Source organism: Epinephelus fuscoguttatus, linkage group LG18 (genome assembly GCF_011397635.1).
Source record: "Epinephelus fuscoguttatus linkage group LG18, E.fuscoguttatus.final_Chr_v1".
Taxonomy (NCBI): Eukaryota; Metazoa; Chordata; class Actinopteri; order Perciformes; family Serranidae; genus Epinephelus; species Epinephelus fuscoguttatus.
Window position 1 is genome coordinate 12137849 of NC_064769.1, and position 18935 is coordinate 12156783.

Below are 18935 nucleotides of genomic sequence, written 5' to 3' on the forward strand. Positions count from 1 at the left end.
CACGTTAAGAGGTCTTTAAATGCTTACCTATAGAACAACACATAGGCCTCGGCATTCTGCACCACCGTCTCATGGACCTCTGTGACATACTGGTCATCAAACTCATACCACTGGCCATTGATCACATTCTGACAGTAAGCTATGTAGTGTCCACCTGCAGCATAGAAGAGAATGGAGGAAAAAAAGAAGTAAGAAAGAAAGAAAGATGATTACCCGCATAGACAAGGGGGAGAAGATAAAGCATGCATGTTTATTTCTAATATCGTTTGTGCCACTTATCTGAGGGAAATGAAATTATCTCATACTTCCTGCAGTGCCATGGTGACAAATGACTGACAGCAGGTCGTAAGTGGTGACCTGGGATGGACTCTCTTTAGCCAGGAAAGGTCGCATGTCGAGGCCCTCCAACGGGAAGGACACATGGCTGCTAATCTTGAACGAATACATGACCTCGTGCCGGAAGCGTTTCAGGTGAATGCACAGAATCTACACAAACACACAGCACTTTATGAAGCATACCACGAGCGTGACTAAGCTTGTTATCTGCAGTAAGAAGGATATCAGATAAAAAATTTTTAAAAAAAACATGTACCTCTGGAAGTCTAAGTACTTTGCAATATTTGACACCATTTCTCAACCTGTAGAAAACAAAACACTGTGAAAAAAATGAACAATACCCTTGTTTAAATTGATGTTCTGACGCATTAAAGGGACAGGGACAGTACATATTATTCTTCTTACCTGTAATGCTGTTTACCAGTCTAGATTGTTTTGGTGTGAGTTGCGGAGTGTTGGAGATATCGGTCGTAGAGATGTCTGCCTTCTCTCAAATATATTGGAACTAGATGGTACTTGGCTTGTGGTGCTCAGAGCACCAAAAATGTACATATGGAAAACTCAACAATTAATACCTCTTTCTTTCTGTTTTTGATACCTCCAGAAATTATGACCACTTACTCAACATAATCCACAGACCCTGATGTGAGCAGTTTCATGTAGGAACTATTTTCTTTCTACCGAACTACACCTGCTTACCGCATCACAGCACAAAGGAAGCGTCTATCCACTGCTAGCTAACCTAGCACCACTGATTTAGCTAATGGTACAGCTCAGTCACGGAGGATGCCATTAATATTTACATCTCATGCTGCTAGAGCACAAGCCTCTCGCACATGAGAAGGTGCACGCATCCTAGTAACCGGATCAGGATTTCTGGAGAGAGACACTGCTGTTGAGTTTTTCCAAATGCATTTTTTTTTTATTGACACGTTGAGCACCACAAGCCAAATGCTGTCTAGTTCCATTATGTTTGAGAGAAGGCAGACATCTCTACAGCTGATATCTCCAACATTCAGACTCACACCAAAACAATCTAGATTGATAAACAGTGTCAAGGGTAAGAGATATATGAAATAAGTATTTTTGATTTTGGGGTGAACTGTCCCTTTAAAGAGGAGAACATCTCCAGTTCTAATTAATGACTCTACCTGGATTTACTGAACATACTCACTTTTTACATCTCTCACAGCTGTACATGTTGTCCCCTGTGGGAAGAAAGATTGTAAATGTTATTCCTGAGATACATTTTCTCGCCTACACTTGACCACTTAGAGTATTATAGCAGAATAGTACAGTGTAGTCCTCTTTACCTTTGAGCTCATCTGCTGCAAAGAAGGCAGCGAGGCAGTCCTCCAGGGTCACCATGGGCCCCCAGAACCAACTCGGGATACATGAGACTACGAACCTGTTCACAGGCATACAGTGATACAAAGAGACGCAATCATTACAGACACAAAAAGCCACAGTGCCTCTTTCAGTCCGTCTCCTTACAGTGATCATACTGACAGAAATAACCTTCATGTGGGTTGTGAACTTTTAATGATTAAATGACCCCAAAAGAAATGCTGCTGAAAAGCTCTTTGATGGCAAGTTCGAAGGGCTGCTTTTAGCCTAAATACACCTGATTTCACAGTCTCCTGGCAGGAATTGTGTGCCCCTTTCTTCCAATTAAATTGTGCCCAGACACTCTGACAAAAGGGTGATGAAGAAGAGATATGACTTGTCTTACATGAAAGCAGCAGGATGGGCCTGATGATCATTTTTTAGCTGGAACATGCAACTGACAATGCAGCCCACCTCCTGAAAACTTTAATTTTTCTCAGAAATGTAACGTCACCAGCACTGTTACTATGACGCTGCTATCAAAATCTGGGAACTGATGGAAGATGAGCCAATAGCAAGTCAAGGCCTGTCTCTGCAGTTTTGTCCCAGTATGTAAAATAATACACACATCTAGCGTAGTCCAGCTATGTGAATAATGCTCTTGGCAAAGGAAGTGATTCAACTTTTATTTCAAACAAGCCACATACAACCCTCTTCTGTGAAAAGCAGTTCACCCATCTCAGAAAATCGCAGGAAAACCACTGCTTTGCTGACACAGACAAGAACCTCTCTTTCCACAAACCCTCTACATTCCTTAAAAATGTAACATCACTCTTGTTACGTCATCTGGTAGATCAGCACTCAGATCTTTTCCTGGAGCCCTGGGTCAGGCATTTTAGAGCTCTCCTCAATCTTCCTAATCTCCTCCAACCCATGAAACACTCATTTGTAACATAAAACTGCATTGTTCAGTGTTTTTACTGGTTCAAATCAACTGCTCCGTTTGTTTATGACAAGAGGAGACCGCTGTTGATAATTCAGCTCATGTTAAAAACCTCCTGAACATTTAACACTGAAGGAGTTCTTACTGTAAGAAGGTTCATTTGGTTGCAATTTGCAATCCTTACCACTAGATGCTACTAAATGCCCCCAAAACTTACACGCTGATTCTTTAATTGAAGCAACAGTGTTGGTTTTTGCTGTAAAACTTTTATGATATTCTTCAAAGGCGATAGTAGGCAGCACGAGATCAATCACTTTTAAGACTCAAATGGCGTGCTGAACGTGTCATTTGACTTGTTATATAGAAATGTGCACAGACTCTGAAGAGGGAAGCTTGGGTTAACCATAAAAGTTGCTAACTACCTTGGTGGTACCTGTTATCTCTGACTGAGGCTTGGGGCTTTGTTGAGCCAGCTCACGTATGTGCAGCAAACAACAAGGACATAAACATTGCCTTGACAGATCTAGCACAGCCCACTGATACCTGCATGCCTTCACCTGTGTCATCTGTGGCCATCAAAACCACATACAGTGCCGTTTACTGAAAAGAGACTTCACTGGTGCCAAATCCCCACCTAACACTCTCCTTGGAACCTTCCCCATGGTTGATGGTGATTTTCAGAGATAATGTGGATTTTCATAAGAAATTAAGTGAGCTTGACTTTCTGAAAAAACAACTCATGACTCCACTTGCCTTCTTTCTCTGAAAGGAACTCAGGAAGTCATATCAGATTCAGCTTATCTGTTTACATCAAAATGCCAGGTTAAAAAAGAAACCTTACTGCAAAAGCATGCCTCATTAAATAATTCCAGTAACCTCACGATATTAGTGTGCAATCAGATACTAGATAGATTGGATTTTGCTGAATTCATGCGTTCAAACACGCAAACTCCTCCCTCTGTTTTGACGGTTAAACATGGTCCACTGACCGGCGTATGGAGTCCATGATGTAGGAGATCCACCCCTGTGAGCTGTAAGTGTCGGGACACACGCCTGTCTTGACTGGAAGGTTCTGATGTATGGAAGAGTGGAGCTTTGCCAAGTCCTCTTTACCAGGAATAGGGAGAGACAAGTCTTGGAAGGTTTCCACTGTTGTAGAGACCTGTCACACATTCAGAGAACTGGTTTACACAGCATGTCTCCACCAGTAAGAGTAGAGCTTTAAACAATGTACTTATATAATAATATAATAAATGCTTATACAAAAAAATCAACTGTGATGGATAAGTTATTTCGGATTACAATTAACCTTTGACATCAGTGTTTCCAAAAAAGCCGTATGTGATGAAATACAAACCAAATAATCTCAGCAAATGAAGGTTTAAAATGTGTCATCAATTAAAATTTTCATTCATGCATTATATTCATTCTAAAAATAAAAAATACTCAAAAGACACCATTACAAAGGACATACTTCTATCTCAACAAAAAATTATTATTTTTTTTTTATTATTATTATTTATCAAGCAAATATGTGGTTTCTGACTAAATATGTAGCTCCCCCTGGTGTTTAACCACGTGAAGCACAACTCACCCTGTCACAGGTTAAACACTGGACCAGACTGAGGATGGAGCCATCGAAGATGTCCGAGATCACACTGCGATAGTGAGACTGTTTCTTCTTCCTGGCACTGAGCAGCAGCTGAGCTGGAAGATTCATGACAGCAGGGAGGATATTCGATGACAAACTTAATATTGCTGATATTTTTTGACTGACAAAACTACCTTAATCAGTGCAACCTGCAATACTGTGTGTGGATGAGGGAAAAGCAAGCAAGGAAACGTCTGTGTATATTGTGGCAATCAGAAGACCACCACCGTCAGCTGCATTTATACTGAAAGTAGAATAAGATTTACCCATATGCTGCTGGTGATTCTGAAAATGAAGGAAGGATTGGTTAAAAAACAAACAAACATCAACACTGTGATTTACAGACCTGGCACCTTAAAGGGATAGGTTGGATTATATGAAGTGAGGTTATATGAGGTACTTATCCATAGTCAGTGTATTACACACAGTAGATGGCAGTCGGCACGCTCCCAGTTTGTATGTAGGAGGCGTACTGACACAGAGGCTAAGCAATGTACTGGTGTTGATGGAGTCAGCAGCAGAACGTATTTTAGCCACCTAAGAAAGTCCCATACAAATGTTAGTTCTAAGTGTACGCTATATTTAGAAAATTATTTCATCTCTTTACCTTGCTGTCAGACAGCTATTTCCAACAGGGAACTGAAGCTGTTATATCACTCTCTTCAAAGCCAGTAATTGAACATCACTGAATAGCAGGAGCTACTGGTCTACCACTGCCTCCATCAGTTTGTGTATTGCATGACTTTAGTGTTTAACAGGGTTTGTGGATTCACCAAAGTCACAAAATTACACAAACTAAGTGATAGAGGCAGCGGTAGACCAGCAGCTCCAGTGTTCAGCAAGCTAAAAATACTGCTTTTGTCAATGGAGTCTGGTGGCTTTGATGAAAGTATAGTTGGGGACCTGAAGCTGCTAGCGGCATTCCGTCAGAAATATAATGACTATGAGTAAGTACCTCATACAGCGCCACTTAAAAAGATTCGAACCATCCCTTTAATGCTGCAATGCTTTGCTTAACCTGAAGGATTGCAAATCTAAAGGTGAAAAAGAGGCCTGCTGTATAAAACATTAAAAACCCTCTCTAATTCATCAGATTCACACAAAACGAAAAAGGCACCTCACATCTGATGACTTGATTTCCTTAATTCAATCAAACAAAACCTCTCACGGCTCTTAATGTGGCCTTAATAACTCTCATATAACACTGCAAATGTACTGTGAATTTCAGGAGTCAGTAGAAATGAAGAAGCGTTTTGAATGAGCAGCGTAACGTCTGAACTTTGGGATGTTTTCTTACCTTTTTTGAAGGTGTACGCAGGTCCTGCAGAGCGGAGGGGACTGGAGCGAGGTTGACTGGAGGACAGTTTGGGATGCAGCTCCTGAATGGTTCGCACAGGACTGCAGGGAGTGGACTGGGGCTGGGGCATTGACGCTTCATTGTCTGGCTCTAGAAAACAGCACATTGAATGCACAGAATTGACAGGTTAGAGATAAATGATCCACAAGCTAGGGATTTAAAATATTTTTTTAAGTTGTCCTGCAGGCTTTATACCTGAGGTGTTGTTGCTCTGGCTTTGCCCTTGCCCAGTATCAGATAACTGGTTATTCTCTTGGCTTTGGACCTCAGTGTTTGCGGTTGGCATTGCCTCCTCTTCCTCCCCCCTCTCAGGAGCCCCCTCCTCAGCTGCTGTATCCACATCAGCATCCTCATCCATCTCTTGCGAGCCTCCACGAAGGGGTGAGCCAGACACCCTTCTTTCCTTCAGCCTCTCCTTTTCCGAGATCACCCCGCCGGTACTGACACCCACTATCCCTCCTGTCGGTGACCTGACCCCGTCGCACTCATCCTGCAGGAGCAGCTCACTGTCACCCGCTCCTCCCCCCTCCCCGCGGTCACTGCTGGAGCCAGAGTCGCAGGATAGGAATTCGTCCTCGGACGGGGAGCGGTCTCCATCTCTTATCTCTTCACCATCACTTCCCTCCCCGCTCATGCTGCACTCTGTCAGAGGCTCCTTTAGCTCTTCATGTAACTGGTCCATCAGACAGCGCAGGAACTCCTGAGTGTCCTGAAGCAGATAAAGCACATTACACTCACTCAGAAGGAGGAGGCACGAGTGCAGCTACAGACACAGAGAAGGGAGTTTTGTGGAGAACTGTTTCGAAACAAGTGGATGGACAGTGAAACGTGTAGTTTATGGTGTATGTCTTATTTGCAACAAGAGAGCAGTTTGTATATTGGTAAGAAGCGGCACAAGGACGACATAATCATACCCACAACAGACAGGCAAAACTCATTTCTATTAAAAAACATTTTTAAATCACAATCACGATCAAACAAAGCCAGACTCTTCCAATCAAACATGCACTAAGAATGAAACATTGTTTTTAACTGGTTAAATAAACAATTCAGTGTCTGACAAAGAAACAGACAAACACAAAAGTTTGATTTGAGTTGTGTGTTTGTGTATTCAAGGAGTAATTTAGTTTTTCTTCCGAGAAGAAGAGTTATGCAGAGTCACAGGTCGACATGCAGTTTGAAGGTATGTTGACATGAGTTTAGCCTGTCTTAGCACATGTGCTGGAAGTCTATTGGATCAAGTAACCTCTCTAAAGTTAAAAGAATAGTTTGACAGTTTGTGAAATGTGCTTATTTGTTTTACTGCCGAGGCTTAGATGAGAAAATCGATACCACTCTTATTGTTGTGTGCAAAATAAAAAGCTACAGCCAGGATACAGTTAGCTTTGAACAGCATAAACAGGAAACGAGGAACAGCTAGTCTGGCACTGTCTGACAGTGATAACATCCACCCTACTAGCACATCTAAAGCTCACTAATTAACACTTTATATCTTGAGTTTAATTTGCATGAAAACTGAAGTATAAAAATTGTAGGTTGTGGCTTGCTGTTTTCCCTGCTGTGCTAAGCTGAGCCGACTGCTTCTCTGCATGGAAGCAAAAAAAGTGCATTTCCTAAAATGGCAAGGTATTCTTTGAAGAAATACACTATCAAACCTCTCTAAGAGGTTTTGTTGGATTGACAAAACTAATTTAAGCATTTATAAAGTCCCTAATGTCATGATTAGCAAAGAATTTAAATGATATCTATCCTCTCCCTTAGTTACTCTCTACTGTTTTCCACAGAGAAACAAAACAATACATCTATGACTTTGTCTGGTTCTGGGGATGTTAGACAAATACAAAGTTCCCTCCAAAAACTGAATGATCAAGCAAGTTAACAACTCAAGTCAAGCCTCTGTATTTTTCAACCTGGATCCCGTTTTCTCATGTTTCTGTGTCTAATGACAAATGAGATCAACAATTCTTGAAATTTGTCCAGTTTTGAGCAACACCTCGACAGCAGCGAAACAAGCTGCTCTGTAACCACTCGGGGCAATTACACATCATCAATCTGCATCCACTTAAAGTGCTTGCTTTTGCCACTGATGTGCTCACATTAAGAGTCTGACAACACTGGAAAGGATCCCTATGGCGATAGACCCTTTTGGTAAAGGGTAAGATCCTTTTTGTTCACTAGAATCAGCTGCGACATCTTCATCGCCAAACCCACCAGACTCCATTTAAAGTGAGAGTAATTTAAGTATGTATAGAGCCAGCATATTTTCACATCGAACTGAGTGAGTTAAGAGTTTATTCCAACCAAACCAGAGTTGGAACAGTGGAGAGGTGAACCAAGACAGGTTTTGTGTGTTTTATTTTGATTCCGTCAACTTTGAATTGATGCAAAACTTTTACGATGATAAAATTACTGTTTATTTAAATGGAGTCTGGTGGTTTTGGGGATAGTGAATTCAGGGCTGTTTCTGGTTAAACAAAAAGGATTTGACACTTAAAAAAAAAAGGTCAACCTCTGCAAGGATCCTTTCCATAATGTTGTCAGAGCCTGTCAGTGGCAAAACAAGCACTTTCAAATCATAAGTTACCTATCTCTGAGCACAGGTATGATCGTGAAAATGTCCCCCGGAAATGTACTCTTTGTTTGACTGGCAATCGAGGAGACGAATATCATTATGTACTTGTGTGTTCTTTTTTTTTTGATAAAGAGAGAAGAGAGTTGGTGGGACAGTTCTATAGAGCAAATCCAAATATTTATAAGTTTCAAAAGTTAATGTCATCTCGAAAAGTAAAGGTCTTGTCATATTTGTTGAAACTTTTAAAGAAAATCTTGAATAGTTTCTCTTGATTAGCTTTGACTTGTATGTATGTACACAAATTCTGTTTTACTTATCTTGCTGTGCATTGGCTGCCGCCTGTTCTGATTTGTTAATGTTATTTTTTGCTGTCTGCCCCTTATACCCCGGGGAGGGGTCAAAAGGAATAAATGAAATAAAATGAAATGAAAATAGGCAGACTGACAGTGTACATTTGCCCATTAACGTTACATTGCAGCCTGTTTCCCAGCTGCCAGCTGCAGCACTCAATCCATACTGGACCAATTCAAAAATTGTTGTCTCATTAGTCACTTAGACACAAAAACATGGGAAAATAGAGTCCAGGTTTACAAAGATACTGAAGTTACTCAAAAATAACAAATGTCAATGGCAAAAATAACAGTAAATTTCAGGGAATGTTTGAGGAAAATACACAGGGGTTCACAGTTTAAAAGCAAAGACAAGACCGTATCAAGCTGTTGAGTGATGCCAGGTGTAGTTACCTGCTGGGTACTTGCCCCTACCTGCTGAGCGTAACCACGAAACATGGGGTTTACTAGTTTGATGCCATGAGACAGACTGGTAGGCACAACATAGCTGGGCCTGGAAAAATAGTCGCAATGAGAGTGAGTTTAACACACTGTACATGATTTACTGGGACATAACAATCTCTTATGGCTACATTCTGTCACTTGTCACTTTTTATGTGTTTATTACCGTTTTTTATGCCAGAGCTCTGAGATTAGTTTCTGGTAGCTCTTGCAGAGAGCAGGCTTCTTCTCAGTCCGGACCAATCCACTGCAGTCCAGGAAGAACTGAGTGAGAGGGGGACTGGTGAGGAAAGAGAGGAAGAAATGACATCATCATAGCTGTTTAACTAAAGGAAACAGATTAACACAGAAAAGGAGAGACCTCCCCTGTAATGGACCAAATGTAATGGGAGGATGTGACCTCACCAGTTGGACAGGGCTTGGAGAGCTGCATTCATGTAGCAGGAGTTACCGATATTTTTCATTCCTGTCAAGCCTACAAACAAAAAAAAGCCATGCAGGTTTTTTTGTATTCTGAGAGTGCAAAAAGTGTACAAACTGAGAAATGTAGATGTATATTTTTAGAAGAGAACAGAGAGGACACCACCAAGGGTTAATTACCCATGCATGCCTGGATTAAAAAAAGAAAAAAAACAGGCCTAGTAACTATTCTTGGGACTCAAAGCAATTATATCTATTAAATATGGCAGCCATGGCCTAATAGAAAAGTACAGCAACGATTTTAATAATCAGAGAAGAGATTTTTGGAGCTGATCTTTACAGATTATTAAAACCATTTTTGTCTGACCAATGTGTACTGTTGTTTGGGAGAGTAAATGTTTATAGTAAACATGTTGTACCTCTGGGTTTAAGCTCATCCTCCTCTGACTCTGAACCTTCTTCCTCTGCCACAGCAATCGGTACTGCTTTTAGTGGATGACCTACTGGCTGAGGAGCTGCTTCCTAAGAAAATGATTAAAAGATACTATAAATATGGAGGTGAGTAAGGAACACGGTGTGTGAATTTGAAATAGCATCACTAGGACTTACCTGCTCCGTGGGTTTACAGTGGTGGGGAGCAGCAGGCACAGGCACCAGCGCAGGCCTGTGCTCCAAAAATACCTCTCGCTCACACACATAACACCAGATCCTGAACGTCGTCAGGTTCACAGTCAGGTTGTGCTTCTTAGCCTAAAGAAAGCACAGTCACAGTCATTTAAAAGGCTATGTTTTGACATTTTTCCTCTCATAAGCATCCACCAAGAAGATCAACTGACAGATATATTTGTGTGGGAGGGTTTTACCTGTGCATGCAGGGTGCTGTGATCAGAGAAGGACTCTCCACAGCCAACATACGGACAGTCACTCTACAGAGCAGAGACACAGTATTAGACAGGCTGCTGACTCTTCTCTTCTAACTTGCAAAGACATTACATCATAATATCTTCCTGTTTATCTATCTGAATTGGCTTAATCTATAAATTAATTTCATACCAGAATGTCAAACGTCAATCAGAGTTTAAAATCACTGCTGTATCTGCACACAGTGCGTACCTGCTTGCTTGCCTGAGTTTGAAAGCGACTGCATTTATAATTACATTTATGCCCTACATCATCATCAATTATTAAGCATTCACCTTATCTGAAATGCAGCGGTAGTTGTGTCTGCAGTAGTCATCATTTTTGTGACAAGGTGCACAAGCTAAAGCAGCAATTACCCATGTAAAGAATATGATTTAAAGCATTTTTAAAAAGGATTTTCAAGGACCTTACCTGCAGACAGGCCCACAGATTTGGGCCTCCTGCTCCACAAGATTGGCAAGTGCCCTGCAGCATGAACAGAATAGAGTAAAAAGGAATAGAATAAGATATTAGAAATACACAAACATGTTGGTTCACTCAGGTGCAAGCAGGGATGTTTTTCATTGTAGGTGCTGTACCAAATAAAGACAACATAACAGAGCATATATTCCATCTAATGTGCTTATTATTACAGTGGTACAAGGCTGCTGTAACAACCTCAAGGGTCGTGTAGGCCATGGCACACACACAGCCAGTGACCTGCACTGGGCATCTTTGACATTGTGCACAACATCTCCAGTAAATGAATGAACACCCACCTTGGATTTCTGGAGGAGGTCCTCCTTGGTTACCTCTCCTATGGAGTCCAGGTGAGGACAAATGTCTTGTTCTGCCATAGTTACTCGCTGTCTTCAGGGGAACGTGTGCTGATTATACAGCAATCACAAAACTGTGGTGATTCAGATGACAAGCTGCTGTAGCTACAGCTAGCTTTAACGTCTCAACACAGAAACACAAAAGATATCACACGCACCTCGCCTCTGGGTGATAATGGACACACAAGTTAGATATATCCGCAATGTTGTTTAGATCATTTTCCTACAATAACCCCCGACATATACCACACAGTCAAACAGCTGAAAGGCCTTATGTTTACCAAAGCTCAGAAATCATCTGCTCCATGCAGCGATTACAACAGCGGTTGTGAATGATGCGTATTTACCAACAGAAGCAGCTGCCACGATGGTGATCGCTATTTTTTATTTTTTCCTGTAAACAATCCATACTGGATGCGGGCAGGCGACTGTCTGTATGCTAGCAAGATATCGAGGAGCCGAGTCGAGAGACGCGATACCCCGGCCCACCATCCCCACACACACTCCCCCCGCCTCCCATCCACCGCACGGCCCAACGCAGGGCTGGAGGAGGAGGAGGAGGTGGTGACACGGAGACGTCACACTGACAAATCCAGCCCACAGCGAGGCTATTAAAAAGTGAAACTCCTATTTCATAGATTTAATCTCATAGTTGTTTTCTTTATCATGTATTTGCTACGTGTAATTTAGTATTAAGTATTATTTAAATAGATAGATTTAGTTTTTTTAATCAGTAATGGTTAAAGTCTGTGTTTACGGAAGTGACGTAGGTTTGTGCGTCGGTCAAATAGGTCCCCAAGCCCACTTTTGGAAGAGCAGTTGATTAGACGCATGCATGTCAAATAAAACAGTTCATTATCTAACAGCACATTTACAACCCGTGTCTTATATTTCTGAGTTCGTCATGAGGTGAATTCATTTAGAGTAAAAGTGCTTAAAGGAATAGTTTGACATTTTGGGTGTGACGTTACGTAGTGAAGGGGGAACGATGGTTCTGAAGCGCTGATATTATTTATCGTGGGTTTTTTGTTTTTTTGTTTTTTGTCTCTCCTTTTATGAACAGTATATAATTATTCATATTCATAAATCAAAATTTTCCAATCACAAACCTTTCTTTTTATTTTTTTAAATAAACTCAACCAATACATTACATCAATTCTATTTTCTAAAAGTATGAAAGCTGCTAAAACATTGAATCTGTGCACCATATGTAACATCATATGAGCTGATCCCCTGGCGTTATCTGTTGATGTAAGCTGATGTAAGAAATTTAAACTTCTTGCAGTGGTGTCAGATGTAATCTATCCATACAAATAAGTCAAGACTTTGCCAGCAGATATCACCATGTTTGACTACCAATGGCTTTGAAACTTTGCACCATCTTCTAACGTCGTGTAATTACACAAAATATTGAAGTATTATTCTAAAACCAAAAAGCAATTTCTACCCTCAGCACTGTCTTTACTTTACTTGCCCTGTTTTCTGTAATTGTGTGATCATAAGTGCATTGACTTTTTACAATTTTTTACTGATGGTTATCCACAGATGCAACAGACTGCACAGTTGTGATTCCCATTTACCAGGTGGAAATTAGTAAAAGAACATCACATAATTTGAATGTATATATTTATTTTCTCCTTTTTTTTTTTTTTTTTTTTTTTTGCAAAGACATCACTCAGGCCAGATTTTGTCTTTACATCTGACTCCACAAATCAAGTAGTGCTGCTGGAACTTACAGTCCCCTGGGAAGACCAGATGAGTGAAAGAAGGCCAAAAACCTTGAGCTGTAAAAGGCCTGTAGAGTGGGTGGTTGGAGGGCCCACAGCCGAGGTGGGCTGCAGGAGTTTCCCAGGGCAATCTGTGCACCAGGCACACAGGTTCCTTGGCATCAGAGGGTTGCAGGAGAGGAAAGTCACCAGAAACATCAGAGAGGCAGCAAAAAAAGCCTCAAGGTGATGATCAAGAGGGCAGATCCATGGTGTAGTGCGCTGCTTGGACACAAGCCGGGGACTGATCACACCTGGCTGGGTCACCCAGGTGAGGATGTCTGATGATCAAAGACCTGAAACACCCTATGACCCCGGGTTCATCACTGACGATGTGTCCAAGCCAAGTTAAGGGGAAAATAACACATTTATGAAGGTCCAAATACATTCAGTTATGGAAATGAAGAAGCAGACAAATTGGTAAAAGAAACATTTGAAAACTGACTTTAACTGTAAATACCTTTTATAAACTGGATCTGTCTGAATGTATTTTTATCACAGCAGACATGTTGACTCGTCACAGCAGGAAAAGCACAGGTGTTAATAAGAACATTAATGATGACTCTGTTGTATTTAAGTGTCCCAGTAAGCCATGGCAGTGTGACAGTGAGCCAGCATGTACGATACCATAAACCTGAACAACTATAGTAATGAAGAGGACTTTGACAACATTAAAAGCTAAACAAGAAAATCCCCTGTCTGGTAATGTGTGGTTGAATTTAGCAAAGTTGATTACATTTCCCATTTTTCCTGTCTTTATCTGCAAAATGTACAATTAAAAAAAAACAGTTAAAATATGACACGACAAGACATATAACAATGGGCAGGATATGACAACAAACAAAATCAGAATAACATAACAATCAAAATGTGTTATAGCCCACTCATAAAAAGAAAATGTCCTACAAAACCATATAATTAAATTTGTTTAATAGATTAAAAAGGAAAGGCTATAATTAAAATAGAATAAATGTGTATGAGAGACTTCCTCATGACAGTTAGATATATGTTCACATTATTTTCTTATGTAATATAGATAAAATATAAGTAATAATCAAATACTATATAATACATATATGACACTATTATGTAAAATACAAACGATATTTACTACTTAACATACATGGTATTCAGAATTAATATGGTTTAAGTTTATTTAAAGATAAATTATTAGATCATATTATATTATATATTTGTATACGAAATAAATTAAAATATACATAAAATAATGTAAGTGTATGTTTTAAAAGGTGATGGAAAGTGACGTACAAAATAATGCTAAGGCTGTATATTTTAACACTGATCCTGAGTCAGAATCCTAATTTTTAAAACTATAAAGCCTAATCCTGGCGAGCAGCTCTGACATCTGACTCCAGATCTGCGCTTGAGTCCACGTAATCACGGCCCAAGCCTCGCGGTATTTAGCCTACCCAGAATCCCTCGGTCTTCCTTTCTGCCTGAACCGACATGGTGGGTGCATAGCCGATTCTTTGGCAGAAATATTACAGCTGTTGTATCTGTTTCCATCTCTGTATGTATGCTTGTTCTCACATTGTAGAATGTAACTATGACTTCTGTATAGGCTGTTCGTTAATATAATGTAGATATTGAGTGTGGATGTTGTGTTATTTTGGGGTAAAACTTGGTAAAGTTAACCCTGGTGTAGCCGGTATGAGTAGCACCATGTCTGCCCGTAAGAAGCTAATGCTAACGGTGGTGAGCACGCTGGATTTCAGGAGCATTATAGCTCTAATAGTTTGTTTTCTGCATAGCTGTTAACTGCCAGAACGTGTCTCGTAATTTAATTTTAAATAGTGACCAAGGGAAGGTTAACTGGACTTGTAATGTGATGTGGGATACAACTATGTCCCGGTGGTTACCCGGTAGTGCTAAGTGAATGGGCCCGAGCGTTGCTTCTGTTTGTTTAACGTTAAGGTTGGCAGCCATGTCTTAAATCTAGCCCATGATTTTAGTGACTTTATAGTTATCTAAAGTGAGAATGTCTTGGTTTGTTAATTAGAGCTTCAGTGGTAGCAGCTAAAGTAATAGCATTGTCTCTAACTCCGGCTGTCTGGCATGCTAACGCAGTGTATACAGGTGGAGATGGAGATTTGGCTAGCTCTATTCACTGTAGTACTTAGTAGCGTTAGCGTTAAGTTTGTGCCCTTACTGTATTGACAAGTAGCTGGTTGAGACTCTAACGCTGAAGTATGTATCATGGAAATAGTTTTAGGAAAATGAAAATGCGAAGTTAATTGACAGGGCAAAGTTGCATGCTAGGTAATGGGTGCTAAAGCCCATACATGCTGGTTAATTGGAGCAGTGCACGTAGCATTCATGTTAAATTTAGATTTAAATCTTAACACAAGAGCCTCGCATATCTACCTTTTTGGACACTGCATTTAAGATGTATTGGTCTTTATAGTAGTGATGCTGTGCACTTAACTTGAGGCGTAGCTTTAGATTGAAACCTACAATTAGACTTTAAATTTTCTTGTCAAAGGTAAGTTTTATAGTTTTTGCCTTCATATTGAAAGAATTGGTTTGCACTTTAAAGGGATTGGAACTAACGATTTGGTGTAAGTTCAACACCATGATTTGACCCATTTTTCCTTAATTGGCCTGAATGCAGTGATGACTTGAATTTCTTCACCTGAAACTTGCCTTGATGCTTTTTGAGCTTTTTAACCCTGAGCATTGGCCAAAATACTCTAGGAATTGTTCTCGCAGAGAGTGAATTCATGAACACATCCTAACACTGTTTTCTTCTTGACAGCCTAAGGGAAAGAAGGCTAAGGGGAAGAAGGTGGCACCTGCCCCTTCTGTGGCCAAGAAACATGAGGCCAAAAAAGTAATCAACCCCCTCTTTGAGAAGAGGCCAAAGAACTTTGGCATCGGTGAGTAGCTATGGCAGGAATTTTGGGAGAATTTAGGATTGAGCAGTGCAGATGATGTAATGAATATTTGCTATCTTAACAGCATTGACGACAAATCTTATCACCAAGATCGCTGATGCACTTTAAATTAAAGAAAATAATACAGGTTTTGTCTCAGTTTGAGATATGAAACATGTGTTATCTCTTTTTACAGGCCAGGATATTCAGCCCAAGCGTGATTTGACACGCTTCGTGAAATGGCCTCGTTATATCCGCCTGCAGAGGCAGCGCTCCATCCTCTACAAGCGTCTGAAGGTCCCCCCTGCGATCAACCAGTTCACCCAGGCTCTGGACCGCCAGACTGGTATGTTTCTAGAGTTTTGGGCATTTCATGTTGGACCCTGCTGCTTTGTATGTGGCGTTTCTGGAATGACTTACGGAACCTAAATTGTGCCATAGTGACTCTGCAGATGATGTGACATTTTCGCTCTGAAAGTCTGTGTTGACATTTTCTCCAAGACCGCTGATGCAGTTACTTGAAATACTGTCCACTTCCCATTTGTAGAACAAACCACGCTTGTAGCCAGTGTATGATGGTGGAATTTAGATTTATAATGCACTTTATGTTCCTCCTCAGCCACACAGCTGTTCAAGCTGGCCCACAAGTACAGGCCAGAGACCAAGCAGGAGAAGAAGCAGAGGCTGCTGGCCCGCGCTGAGCAGAAGGCAGCTGGAAAGGGAGATACCCCAACCAAGAGGCCCCCTGTCCTCCGTGCAGGTGAGGTACACAGAAGAACAAATGAAGAGTTGCATTACATGTAACTGACGGGTAACATTGTAGCTTGAATTGTCCCACGTAAAGCTTCAGTGAGGCTGCAGACTTTTATAAAGTCTTGTTGGTCCGGCTATGTTGAACAATGTTTATCAGAGTTGATTTATTAGTGTGACCCGTCTTGTGAAGTCTTGTCTTACTTGGCTTGGATGCAGTGATGTCATGAATTTCTTCACCTGAACCATGCCTTGATGCTTTATGAGCTTTTTAACCCTGAGCATTGGCCAAAATATAAATGCGATATTTTCGTGAAGGTGTTTTATGGGTGGAAGCTAATTTTTATTCCCCCGTTTCTCTGCAGGTGTGAACACTGTCACTTCTCTGGTGGAGAGCAAGAAAGCCCAGCTGGTCATCATTGCCCACGATGTGGATCCAATTGAGGTAAGCTTGTCATACATTATTTTAGTAGCAGTGCAACATGCCATACTAGGAGTTGAGTCTTGAAAGTGGTCTCTGGCAATGATGTTTGAATTTCTTCACCTGAATCCTCTGTGTGGATCAAAACTTACGAGCTTTTTAACCCTGAGCAGAGACCACTAACCAAGAATTCATGTTTTGACCACAACATTTATTGTGGACAGTACAGTTTTTGGTCAGATTCAACAATTTTTTTTCCTCCAACATTACCCAAATGTAATAATTTTCTCCTAACATGCTAACCTTTTCTCCTGTGGCTCTCCTACTTCTCTAGCTCGTCGTCTTCCTGCCAGCTCTGTGCCGCAAGATGGGCGTCCCATACTGCATCGTCAAGGGCAAGGCTAGACTGGGCAGACTGGTGCACAGAAAGACATGCACTTCAGTTGCTTTCACACAGATTAACCCGTAAGTGTCCGCATAGACTGAGCTGTGACCTTTTAATTTGACACAATATTCTAATGTATTTTGCTAGTTCATTGACTAGTAAAATGGCAATAGTGTAGGGGCCTTAACATCAATGCACATTGTTGAAATTCTCAATCTCTTTGAAAGTAATATTAAGAGGTAATTTTCTGCAGCAGTGTTTCCCCATAATAAACTGTTTGTGTAACTGATGCACATACTAAATGTAGTGGGAAATTTGCTAGATTTTCAAAGAGGAGGGTAGTTTTGGTGTTAAAAATATTTGTGTATTCCAGGTACTTGAAACAAATGCTTTCTGCAGCATGGATACAACAGTACCAGCTGGGCTTTCTTGCTCTTTTGTTTACTATAGTCATTCTGCTGTTGTCTGCTACATACCATGAAAAGAAAAAATCAGCATTATTGACATGTTACAGCCTTGCTATAATCTCATGAAAATATACATTTTGTGCCGACAGCATCAGTTTTCCCCATGTTATCAATTACTTATATTTTGCATGGTACTGTGTCATAGTTAGAAATTCCAGTTCATTGACAACACTTGTTGCGCATTCTGCTAGGTTAGTCATGATGCATTAATCTTGATTACAATGCTGTTGATCAAACAGGGCATAACACCAAATTCGTGATAAGGGTTAACGTTGTGGTCTTTCTGGGACCAATAGATAAGTATACAAATGCATTAAAGTGGATATGATTTTGTTAATGATGCCTTGTTGCTCCATCTCTATAATCGTGTCAGCACTGTATTAACTAGCTTTGTTCCTTCCTAGTGAGGATAAAGGTGCACTTGCCAAGCTCGTGGAAGCCATCAAGACCAACTACAATGACAGATATGAAGAGGTGAGCGTTTATTTGAATTTACTTAAGTATCTTCAAATGAGTAAATTGCATGTTTAGGGTGCCTGATGGCGTAGTTGGTATAGCAGTGTCCCATATATGACGGCAGTGTCCTTGCTGCTGTGGCCGCAGGTTCATTTCCAGCCTGCAGCCCTTTGTTCTTTGCTTTGTCACACCCCCTTTCCCCCCACTTTTCATGCTTTGACTCCTATCCAAAAATCTTTGAAATTACATGCTTATTTCAAATTGCACCATATTAACTCTTTATATTCTTGTTTTACAGATCCGTCGTCACTGGGGAGGTGGTATTATGGGCCCGAAATCAACAGCCCGCATCACTAAGCTGGAGAAGGCAAAGGCCAAGGAACTGGCAACCAAGCTTGGTTAAATTGTTTGGAATAAAAAAATGTATGTCCTAAAAACAGAATTGGTTTCATTATTGTCTCAGCTACATGTATGGGATATTGGTAGCAAAATGCAACTGTAGATAAATTTACAACGCAGTATGAATTTGGCTGTCCAGTTAAATCTATATAACAGTTAATCTCACTGTAGATGGGGATGAAGAGTAAATGTGTGTATGGCAGTGGGTGACATGATTGGTTTATCTAAATTTAGAAATGGCTGAGTTGGGGTAGGGGAGAGTGCA

At 40.7% G+C, this 18935-nt stretch overlaps 2 protein-coding genes, 1 long non-coding RNA gene and 5 other non-coding genes across 12 annotated transcripts in view; 7 read left to right on the forward strand and 1 right to left on the reverse strand.

Moving 5' to 3' along the window:
* The window catches only part of LOC125905646 (uncharacterized), a 17096-nt gene extending 16646 nt beyond the window's left edge, over nt 1-450 (forward strand). For both annotated transcript variants that reach the window (XR_007451671.1, XR_007451672.1), the window contains exon 6: nt 315-450. This is a non-coding gene — a long non-coding RNA (uncharacterized LOC125905646). The remainder of the gene's footprint in view (nt 1-314) is intronic.
* The window catches only part of usp20 (ubiquitin specific peptidase 20), a 20229-nt gene extending 8593 nt beyond the window's left edge, over nt 1-11636 (reverse strand). The window contains exons 1-19 of one of the 4 annotated variants that reach the window (XM_049603766.1): nt 11480-11636; nt 11291-11355; nt 11076-11183; nt 10729-10782; nt 10260-10322; nt 10006-10146; nt 9816-9918; nt 9382-9451; nt 9143-9256; nt 8929-9028; nt 5809-6322; nt 5554-5703; nt 4200-4312; nt 3595-3767; nt 1650-1744; nt 1511-1544; nt 593-638; nt 306-486; nt 28-154 (exon numbers count right to left, since the gene is read on the reverse strand). In XM_049603766.1, the coding sequence (XP_049459723.1) occupies nt 28-154; nt 306-486; nt 593-638; nt 1511-1544; nt 1650-1744; nt 3595-3767; nt 4200-4312; nt 5554-5703; nt 5809-6322; nt 8929-9028; nt 9143-9256; nt 9382-9451; nt 9816-9918; nt 10006-10146; nt 10260-10322; nt 10729-10782; nt 11076-11153 (2156 nt within the window). In that variant the 5' untranslated portion in view covers nt 11154-11183; nt 11291-11355; nt 11480-11636. Of the gene's footprint in view, nt 1-27; nt 155-305; nt 487-592; nt 639-1510; nt 1545-1649; nt 1745-3594; nt 3768-4199; nt 4313-5553; nt 5704-5808; nt 6323-8928; nt 9029-9142; nt 9257-9381; nt 9452-9815; nt 9919-10005; nt 10147-10259; nt 10323-10728; nt 10783-11075 lie in introns of all 4 variants that reach the window. The other 3 variants (XM_049603765.1, XM_049603764.1, XM_049603767.1) reach the window with 3 other exon arrangements.
* A 2933-nt stretch (nt 11637-14569) lies between these two features.
* rpl7a (ribosomal protein L7a) lies at nt 14570-18713 on the forward strand. The gene is made up of 8 exons (XM_049604993.1): nt 14570-14614; nt 15675-15795; nt 15989-16138; nt 16412-16552; nt 16908-16987; nt 17298-17428; nt 18220-18289; nt 18570-18713. Exons 1-8 carry the CDS (start codon nt 14570-14572, stop codon nt 18672-18674), a joined length of 843 nt encoding a protein of 280 aa, XP_049460950.1. The 3' UTR covers nt 18675-18713.
* Nucleotides 15525-15597, forward strand: LOC125878708 (small nucleolar RNA SNORD36). The gene has a single exon (XR_007447774.1). It is a non-coding gene; the product is annotated as a small nucleolar RNA SNORD36 (small nucleolar RNA).
* LOC125878709 (small nucleolar RNA SNORD24) lies at nt 15842-15915 on the forward strand. Its single transcript, XR_007447775.1, has one exon. It is a non-coding gene; the product is annotated as a small nucleolar RNA SNORD24 (small nucleolar RNA).
* Nucleotides 16240-16305, forward strand: LOC125878710 (small nucleolar RNA SNORD24). The gene has a single exon (XR_007447776.1). It is a non-coding gene; the product is annotated as a small nucleolar RNA SNORD24 (small nucleolar RNA).
* On the forward strand, nt 16756-16828 carry LOC125878720 (small nucleolar RNA SNORD36). The gene has a single exon (XR_007447785.1). It is a non-coding gene; the product is annotated as a small nucleolar RNA SNORD36 (small nucleolar RNA).
* Nucleotides 17061-17137, forward strand: LOC125878719 (small nucleolar RNA SNORD36). Its single transcript, XR_007447784.1, has one exon. It is a non-coding gene; the product is annotated as a small nucleolar RNA SNORD36 (small nucleolar RNA).
* Nucleotides 18714-18935: the final 222 nt, after the last annotated feature.

Excerpts from the sequence above, each read along its gene's own strand:
- rpl7a (XM_049604993.1), top strand. The coding sequence starts at position 14,570 with ATGAGTAGCACCATGTCTGCCCGTAAGAAGCTAATGCTAACGGTG. Across the intron at positions 16,988-17,297 it reads ACGATGTGGATCCAATTGAG|CTCGTCGTCTTCCTGCCAGC; the intron begins GTAAGCTTGTCA and ends CTACTTCTCTAG. Across the intron at positions 17,429-18,219 it reads GCTTTCACACAGATTAACCC|TGAGGATAAAGGTGCACTTG; the intron begins GTAAGTGTCCGC and ends GTTCCTTCCTAG.